A 9,711-nucleotide genomic window follows, 5' to 3' on the forward strand; every position below is an offset into this window, starting at 1 on the left:
CCAGACCAGACCAGGCCAAGCCAGACCAGACCAGACCAGACCAGGCCAGACCAGACCAGACCAGACCAGACCAGACCAGACCAGGCCAAGCCAGACCAGACCAGACCAGACCAGACTAGACCAGGCCAAGCCAGACCAGACCAGACCAGGCCAGGCCAAGCCAGACCAAGCCAGACCAAGCCAGACCAGACCAGACCAGGCCAAGCCAGACCAGACCAAGCCAGACCAGGCCAGACCAAGCCAGACCAGACCAGGCCAAGCCAGACCAGGCCAAGCCAGACCAGGCCAGACCAAGCCAGACCAGGCCAGACCAGGCCAAGCCAGACCAGACCAGACCAGACCAGACCAATAGATATCGCAATAGACACATGACAAATCAGTAGATAACGCATCTAGTAGAATATGTGATACATGGATTATTCCAGGTTGCTGGAATCAACTGACTCACTCGCTCTTTGGTTGCCTAGCAACAACCTGCTGGGTAAGAAGCAGTTTCAAGTTCCCCCAAACTTCGGTTACCTAGCAACGACCTGCTGAGTATCTGGAGCAGTTTCGCGTTTCCCCACGGTGTTTCATAACTGCTAACAAATAAAAAACAACATGGACTGAAAACTGTGGATTAAACAGGAAACAAAAGACTAATCAATAATTATCGATATTGACTGGCACTAAATGCTTACATGGTGATAAGTTTCTCAGCCATTTTGTCCAGGCCAATCCAGTTCCAGTTAGTTATAGTTTTTTCCCCATTAATTACTATTTTTCTTTATTTCAGTTAATGAAAGTGTTTGTCAGTTTTCATTATTCAGTTAGTTTTAGTTAACTGTCGTGACTTTGCTCCAGACCTGATGTCTGTCTGTCTCATCTCCACTTTCATTTCGGCACATTTTCTCCAGATTTCTCCAGGTGTGATCGGCAGCCACCCGACTGTCCGTGTCAGAAAACGGAGCTCACATCCGCCGCGGTATAAATAAAGTCGCCCAAAATAATGAGTGGGAACAGGGATGCTGGTGCTCTAGGATATGAATCAGTTTGTTTCCGGTTCATTTCTGTCCCTCTCCACTTCTACAGAAAGATGGCCGTCATTGTTTCGGACGAGGATGTGGCCGATTATGTCTGTGTGTCATTGCGTCTCTGCGTCTGTTTGTATGTGGAGAATGTGACTGTTTTTATTGGTGTTTAACCTGTCTGGCTCCTGCTTGGGATAATGAATAATCTCCTGTCAGTTTCTCTGTGTGAACCTCTCCTCTGGCTCGGACGTTATCTCTCAAACTTCCTTCCCCTTCTTCCTCTTTCCATCCTTCCTTCCTTCCCGCTTCGCCACACCCTCTAAGCCTTCAGCTTCGTACATTTCTGGACGTGCAACATGAACTTCTAAATAAGGATGGATCTCGTAAATGCATTAATCCAGTGTCTGTCCAGTTTTAAAAACTAAATTCCCTACAAATCAGTTTCTTTTAATAATAAAAAAAGCTATAAACTGCATTAATTTTGTTTTGAAGTACACCACAGAAACACCGAATCTTACCCAGTATGCTTGGTTTTGCTTCTAGTGCAAATATCTTATTGTTTGAATTAAGATAAAGCTAACTTATAACCTTTCAGCAAAATATAGGAGCTTGTTTTAAATCAATAATTCCTTGATATTGATCAAAAAGTTCTAGATTGTTTCATTATAACGTGGCAAATTGTCTTGAGTAAAATTTATCTTCTAGTCGAACTACAACTCTTTCATTAATATGAAGGAATTATTTAGTTAAGACCAGCTTGTATTATATGCTGAAAACTTTCTTGTTACTTGTCAAATAAAGTCGACTAAAGCCAAAAACTATCACTCTTTCATAAATATTAAGAAACTATTGACTTAAAACGAATCCTATAACTTTCTGAAAGGTTATTTACAAGTTTTATCTTATTTTAAGTGAAATGAGACATTTACTGTAAAAACTAAAGTTTGTCTTTGTGTTTTTGCAGTGCGGTGGCAGGTCCAGTGCTGGGCCTTGAATCTTGATTATTGTTAATGGCGTCGTCCCGCCCTCTCGCACTTCATGCTCCGTTCCACAGAAATTTGGCACGTCCGAAAATGAAAACATTCCAGGGAAAAAGGCAAAGGGTAAAAATATCTCCATTCATTCAGAGCTGGAGCCCATTGACCGACCGACTCACTGCGGTGGATCGGTGGACGGTGGCAGCTTTTACACCAAAACTACGAGGAACTACAAATTTACTCTCCACTAACAGAGTAAAAAAGCAATGTACTGTTCTGTCTGCCGCGATTCAATTCAAATTCAAAAATACTTCATTCATCCCTGTGGGAAATTAAATAAACAAAAACGGTGTCTTGCCAAAGTTTCGACACTTTTCAAATATTTCCACGTATCGTCAGGTCGCATGCATACACTTACACTGCTAAACACACCAAGTAATTTTGGTCTAGTTTCTAGTCCAGATATCTCACAAAAAAATAAACTAATTTACAAGGAACTTTTCAGCAAGATATAAGAGCTTGTTCAGAGTCAATAATTCATTAATATTGATGAAAAAGTTGTAGTTCCACTGGCGCCGTTACCTAGCAACCCCAGCCAAGCCCAGCCCGTAACCTAGCAACCCAGTTCTAGTTCCACTGGCAGATTATTTCACTTATAACAAAACATTTTAAAGTGTTTTAAGTGAAATAATCTGGAAGGTGTATTTTTTCACCAGTATTAAACAATTATTCATCTCATATCTTGGTGAAGATTTACTTGTAATTTAGTTTAGTGCTATTTCAAGTGTATTAAGATATTTGCACTAGAAACTAGTCCATAAGTACTTGATCAGATTTAGTGTTTTGCAGTGTAAACACAGTGTTGGTGTAGCATCTTAGCATTAGCCCAACTACCACTTTGGCAGTGTGGATGTGGGAAAAACTGTGATAAAGAAATATGAAATCGTTTGAACGCGTATCCTGTTTCCCCTCCATGTTTTGGTGAAGTTGAAAACAGATTTAAATCAACGGTTTGCCTGTTTGAAGCCTTAAGGATTCGTTTACAGATCTTCACTGTTTGATTCTTTCTTTCTTTTAGCTGTGTAATCTGTTGGGATCTTCTTGCTTCTTGTTGACCTTGTACGGCGAGCAGGCAGACATTTTTCCAGAGAACATCATTATTTTTAGACGTTGAACTGAAAAGCATGACAAACTCTTGGCAGCTGAAGTCTGGGCTGGTTGTGTCTAATATGGAAAAGTACAGTAATTTTGGGAGGGACTGGACTCCTGTCCAAGGCCTAGATAAAGCAGGAGCGCGTGCTTTAACTGGACCAACGATAAAAAGAGGATGCGTTGCTGCTTTCTGTAAACACAGACATAAAAGCCAGTCCATCTTATCAGGACGGAGCGATTCCCACCCTGCTGCCATGTGTGCTGCAGGATATTTCCCCACCTGAGCCCACTGTAGCAAACACACAAACACTGAACCTGCGTATGCACACTCCGCCCTCTGCAAGCCCACACACAAACATCGAAAACCGTCTTTCCCGTCCGTTCCCCCTCCTCTGCCTGCTGCGGCTCAGGGGTTTGCATAACAGGTAGTCGCAGACATTTCCTCGTCCTGAGCAGGGATATCCTGGCGCCCGACAGTCGCTGCCGGCTTCGCTGCGGCTCGGCCCGTGGACTCTGGACCAGGACTAAATTTAGATCCAGAGACCCCTCAGTTCCCGCTGAAGCCGAGAAAACACCGAGCAAAACGTGTTTCTGCACTGCAAAAATACTAAATATGACCAAGTATTTGTTCTGGTTTCTACTGAAAATATCTTAGTGCCCTTGAAATAAAACTAAAATTACTTACAAGAAGTTACAGGAGCTTGTTTTTAGTCAATAATGTCTTAATATGGATGAAAATGTACTATTTTCATTGGCAGATTATTTAACTTATAACAAGAATGTTTCTGATATTATAAGTAGGCATGTTGCAGGAAATCAATTAATGACATGATGAATTAAAATGAGCTCAGTAACTTTTATTTTTTACTATCATTTTTCTCTCTTTCTACCAAATTCTTGTCTTCAGTCTGGTGCTTTGGTCTCAACCAGCCATTTTTTATGAAGTACGATTTCATTTGTTTCTGTTGTTTTGTTTATTTTGGATATTTTAAATGTTTTCCAATTCCAGTGTTAAAATTTCATTGGAATTGAAAGTATATTGATCTTTGAAAATGATCAGTAAATCATTTTATTTATTGATTTTTAATGCATTATTATGCCATTTAAAACTGTCTCAAAACGGCAACATTATTGTTTATCGCAATAACTTCTGGGAAATCGTATCGTCTAGCAAAAGCCTAAAAATTAGCTTGTTGTGAAGCAGGATTGGTCTGTGGTCTATTCCAAACATCACATGCCTGCCCAGTTCTGCCTATTTTGAGCTCCAACATTTACACTCGCATGTGAAATTGCCTGCAAACAGATGTGCAGTCTATCTTTGAAAAGCAGAAGTGGTGCCTCCTGCACAACCATCAAGAATGCAGCAAGTGGTTTATGTTAAGTGAACAACAAAACTAACTTGCTAATAACTTTATAGAAGATGTAAGAGCTTGTTTAAAGTAAATATTTCCTTCATGTTAATTTTAAATAAAAGTTTTTGCCCCTTTGGCAGATTATTAATTTCACCTATAATACAACATTTTCCCATGTTATAAGTAAAATTGATTTAATTTCCCTTTAATAAAATAAGATTGTAGTTTCACTGGCAGATTATTTCACTTATAAACAGATATTTTATATAAAAGTGAAGTAATCGGCCAGTGGAAGTGGTACCTTTTCATCAATATTAAGGAATTTTACCTGGTTGCTAGGTAACGGGGCTTGGCTAGGCTACGGTTGCTAGGTAACGGCGGAGTGCTCGTAGAATGTGCCTTAACTTTCCGGTGGTTTCTGAAACGGCTCATTTTCCAGACTCCAAAAACTGGTGTAGTGTTTTTGTTTTGTTTTTGTTTAAGAACCTGAGTTGTTTTAAGAAGCAGTAGAAACCAAAATGGAAGAACAACAACGTTCAAAATGAGACCTGTCCCTTTAAGAGCTTATTCTTTATTATTTTTATGTCTGCAGATCAAAATCAAACAACCAGTGAAGGCTTAAAAATAAAACGGTTATTATTATCATAAAAAATGTACCAGTAGAGCCGGGATACATTTTACTAAAATCTGAGTCTCGTGCCGGGCCGTTGCCATCGCTGGATACTCACTGGCTAGCTGGAAGAGCGCAGCGATGGCCTCCTCCCACCACTGGGACTCCTGCGTGACGAAGGGCAGCTCCATCAGGCCCAGGAGGAAGATGAGCTGGCCGGCCGTCAGCGCCACCGTCGCTATCAGGTTGCACGCTCGCATCATGTTGAACTGCACTGTGGGAGCAGGACAAACGGCGCGTCAAACCTCCGCGCTCACAGAAAACAGCAGCGCAACGTGAAGGGTTACAGTTGCCGTTGGTAACAAGGTGGCATTGTAAGGGCTCGTTTTTATGAATGGAGAGGCGCTGCCAGTACCCAGCTGAGCGTTTCCCACAGTTGTTTTTGAATGGCAGTTTCTGAATGGAGCCTAACGTAGGAAAAGCTTTAAAATGTTCATGTTCTGGGTGGATCGGGCGAAGCCAACAAAAACACCAGAACCTGTAGAAACCGCAGCACATTCAGAACATTCAGACCAACTTTCACACGATGCAATTAGACAGATAACTTTCTACCAGCTGGGATGAAACGGTCGGCTGAGTCTGACTGATGGGACAATGAAACTGAATAGAGTGGAACTCCTTTTAATCATAATTATTTGAGTTAATTGTGATGATATTTTTGCCTGCAGTTAATAAAAATACATTTAAGAGTAGAATATTCTAATATATATATGCATTTTATTATTTAAAATTTATATTACATCCATCCATCCATTTTCTATACACCTTTGTCCCTTAGTGGGGTCGGGAGGGTTGCTGGTGCCTATCTCCAGCTAACGTTCCGGGTGAGAGGCGGGGTCACCCTGGGCAGGTCGCCAGTCTGTCGCAGGGCAATTTATATTACATGTTTTAATTTATTTATTTTTGTCCCTTTTGGCCCTCCATACAACTGAAAAATCACGTCACTATGATTCTGAAAGTCATTTTGCGACCCCCTCTGGGATCCCGACCCCTACTTTTGGAACCCCTGCATAGATAAACCCCAAATTAAACTGAACCCCCCCGACTACTGGGAGCAGATTTGAACTTTTCCCCCCTACNCAGTTAAACATAAACATATTTGGTAACCATGGAAACGTCAGACTCTTGGCTAGAAGCTGATAAATAGTATTTGAGTTGAGCAGGAACATTTGGACTGCAGGCCAGATATCAGTGACCAAGACACTTCATTAAAAAGACATTGTATGGAGCTCCGATAGTGCCAAAAAACAAGTATATGCTCTGGTAGTTTAAATGTTGTTTTTTGTTGGGGGGTTCTTTTAGCAAAATACGCCCAAATTTCCCTAATTTTTCTTATTTACACTGGATTTCCAAAAACTTCTCTTCATTTGGAGTCAAATATAACAATTTCTTATTGTTTTATTATTATTGGGGTAAAAAAAATAAATGTCAAAAACAAGTAATTTTGGACATCTAAATATAAGTTCATTAAGTTTATTAAGTATAAACAGGAAATACCCAGTTTTGTAGATGGTGCCAAAGGCAAAATGATGAGTTTTACTAAAACGTCTGTAAATCTGCTTTAGTGCAGCGCGGATTTATGGTTTCCAACGGTTTGTAGCCTCATTTATGACATTTATAAAAGGTACTCTTATAAATGTATACTATAATGTATAATATTAATATAATATAATATATAACGTGTATATTATAACGTATACTGCATCATGCAGGGGTGTCCAAACTTTTTGTAATGTGGACTGAAATTCAGTTTAATGACATTTGACTGTGAGTTTTTTCCACTGTTATGCCATTATTAACATTATATTAGTGGAAAAATGTCTCAAAACAACAATATTATAATTTATCACGATAACGTCTGGGAGAATTTATCGTCCAGAATAATTTGTTATTGTAACAAACTGACTCAGAGGTTAAAATATATATATATATATATATATATATATTTTTTTTTTTAAACTAAAATTGCTAAAATGTTGCCATTTTTAACCTACTAAACAATACATAAGCCATAAATTATATTAATTAAACAAATAAACAAATAATCAGATCGTTGATCCAAAACTATAAATGGTTTTACTTTGATAGATGAAGATTCGTTCAATATTTGAAGAAAACAGAGAAAATATTTAATCTTTTCATCAATAAATCCAGGATTTGGTTCGGTCTACATTTGAAAACACTTCAGTATTCAGCCAAGTTTTAACCCAATAAAAGACTTTAGTGCAGCGATTCCCCAACATTTTAAACCAAAACAGTTTTAACAGTTTTTCCTTCTGTCCAGGTCGGACAATGCTACAAACCCAATGACTTTAAAATGCTGTTTTTCTCTCTTTTATTCACTATTGGATAATTATTGCATTTGTTTTGCACATGTCAGGCCTAATAGATGCTCAGTCAATGTGATTTGATGTAATTAAGTCAGTTTGTGTCTGTTTGCGCTGAGCGACCTGAACTCTTACGTTTGACGGTGCTGCGGGACTCCTGGTAGCCGGCGAACTCCGACCCCCAGCCGATGGCGGTGCAGTGCCTCTGCGTGCCGTGCCCCCGGCCCGCCGCCTGCAGGTCGTCGCGTCCGCGCTCGGCGGGACACGTCCTCCACAGCCCCACGCTGCGCTTGCGGCCGTCCTCCAGCGCCTGCAGGACCCAGCTGGGCGTGAAGGCCGCCACGTTGTTGAGCACCAGGGACAGCAGCGCCACCGCCGCCGCCGCCGCCACCAGCCTGCGCACGGCCATGCGACGCCCAACGCCCGCCACCGCTCCGCCGCCGTCCTCCACTTCCTCTGCTTCGTCCAGCTGTCACAGGAGTGTCGCTTTAGCTAAAGAACATCTCCATTCATCGTCATCCGGGAGCCGGTTGTCGTGGCGACGGATCCTCAGCCCTCCTCCTCGGACAGCAGCGCTGGTACCTGCGGGTTGGTCCAACCGGCACCGGGGTCCATTCCACCTCCTTCCACCGGCTGCAGCTTCACGATCACTTAAATCTGCCCGTTTGTTTTGACGCTCCTGCTTTGCACTTTTCCCACTTTTTGTTTTTTTGTTTAGTTTCTGCAAAGCAGCTGCATGTTTTTAAAATAAATCTTTGGACGGTTTCTGGACGGTTTCTGAGTCGACTGGAACAAGGAGTCCTCTCCGTTTGTAGGTCAGAGTTGAAATGTGCTGCTCATCAGTTTGCACGTGCCCTCCTCCAGGATCAATTTAAAAAAAAAAAAACGGGTTTGTGTGTTTGAGCGTCTAAAAAAGAATCCCGTCGCAGACGTCACGGCCTGCTGGATTCTTTTGTCTGCAGAGCAGGGGGGCGTTTGCGAAAGTCCTCCTTCTCCCATGTGCAACAAACACGCCAGAGCCAGCCAGCAACAGGATGCGTTTCCTGAGAGGAAAAGAGGCCAAAAGCAGACCTGTTCCTCCTCTTGTCTTTCCTTTTCTGGCTCTCTAGATCTCACCGCTCCACTTTTTAATCTGTGACCATAAACAGAAACTTTGGCCGTTTGCGCGCGCAGCTCGCATTCTTATGTTTCTGTTGGCCTCCACTGGCAGGGGCCCCCAAAGATTTGGGGTATTTCCTGTTGCTCAGCTTTCAATAAACAAGCCACATCTGTATCTGCTGAAGCGAAGAGGAGGGAGGCGATGCAAATGGAGAACAGATGGCGTAGGAATTTAAAAATCTGGAGACGAAGCCGAGGTTGAAAGAGACGGAGGATCGGTTTACGTCAGAGAGGCGAAAGAAGGGAAAACTGTTCAAAGTGTTCACTGAAAATTCCTGCAGTTTCACCTGGAAGTTTGTAACGCACCGCATGCAAAAAGTAGGGCAAAAGGTCGAACAAAAATGTAAAGATAGACAAACAAAATCTGAAAAGTGTGGTGCGCACAAATAATACCCAGTAAAATGCAAGAAAAGCATAAGCAGTCCAATTTAAAGACGTATATGAGTCAATAAAAAAGGTGCAGAGGAAATGTTGCACATCACCCTGAATAAACACAGTGAAACATGGTGGTGGCAGCATCATGGCGGGAGGCTGCAGGAAACTGAAGAGCCACTGAAGGAAACGACATGAAAACCTCTGAAGACACTGAGAGCAACTTCCTTTCTTGAAACAATTTAGATTTTAGCGATTAGAGGATTTCTCTGTAGTCTTTGGCTAAAAACCACAAGTCATTTCTCCGGCTAGCCCTAAGCTAGCACCTTTATTTGGGCTGTATCTACCCAGAATGCCCTGCTCTGTAGTCCACTTCCTGCTTTTGGAGCGGTCTCTGCTCCGCTTGGCGTTCACATAGGCATCCAAACCGAACCAGAGTTCACTTCAGCCGAACCCAGACCGAGGTTTGTAGGCAAACAAGAGTTCGCTATTTTGGTCTATTACACATTCACACCTCTCCAACCAAACCGGACTTTCTACGCAAGTGGACTGGAGTTGTATTAAAGCGGACTGGACTTGGATTAAAATGGAGTGGAGCTGGATTAAAATGGACTGGAGTTGGATTAAAATGGAGTGGAGGATCGGTTTACGTCAGAGAGGCGGACTGGAGTTGGATTAAAGTTGACTGAAGTT

General features: G+C 41.9%; 2 protein-coding genes across 3 annotated transcripts in view; one reads left to right on the plus strand and one right to left on the minus strand.

Moving 5' to 3' along the window:
* tmem204 (transmembrane protein 204) overlaps positions 1-9,705 on the minus strand; it is an 11,962-nt gene extending 2,257 nt beyond the window's left edge. Inside the window, exons 1-2 of the mRNA XM_008436364.2 lie at positions 7,624-9,705; positions 5,220-5,375 (exon numbers count right to left, since the gene is read on the minus strand). Coding sequence (XP_008434586.1) covers positions 5,220-5,375; positions 7,624-7,897 — 430 coding nt within the window. The 5' untranslated portion in view covers positions 7,898-9,705. The remainder of the gene's footprint in view (positions 1-5,219; positions 5,376-7,623) is intronic.
* ift140 (intraflagellar transport 140 homolog (Chlamydomonas)) overlaps positions 1-9,711 on the plus strand; it is a 42,703-nt gene that overhangs the window by 25,377 nt on the left and 7,615 nt on the right. The window lies entirely within an intron of this gene.

The sequence above is a fragment of the Poecilia reticulata genome, linkage group LG19 (assembly GCF_000633615.1).
Source record: "Poecilia reticulata strain Guanapo linkage group LG19, Guppy_female_1.0+MT, whole genome shotgun sequence".
Lineage (NCBI taxonomy): Eukaryota > Metazoa > Chordata > Actinopteri > Cyprinodontiformes > Poeciliidae > Poecilia > Poecilia reticulata.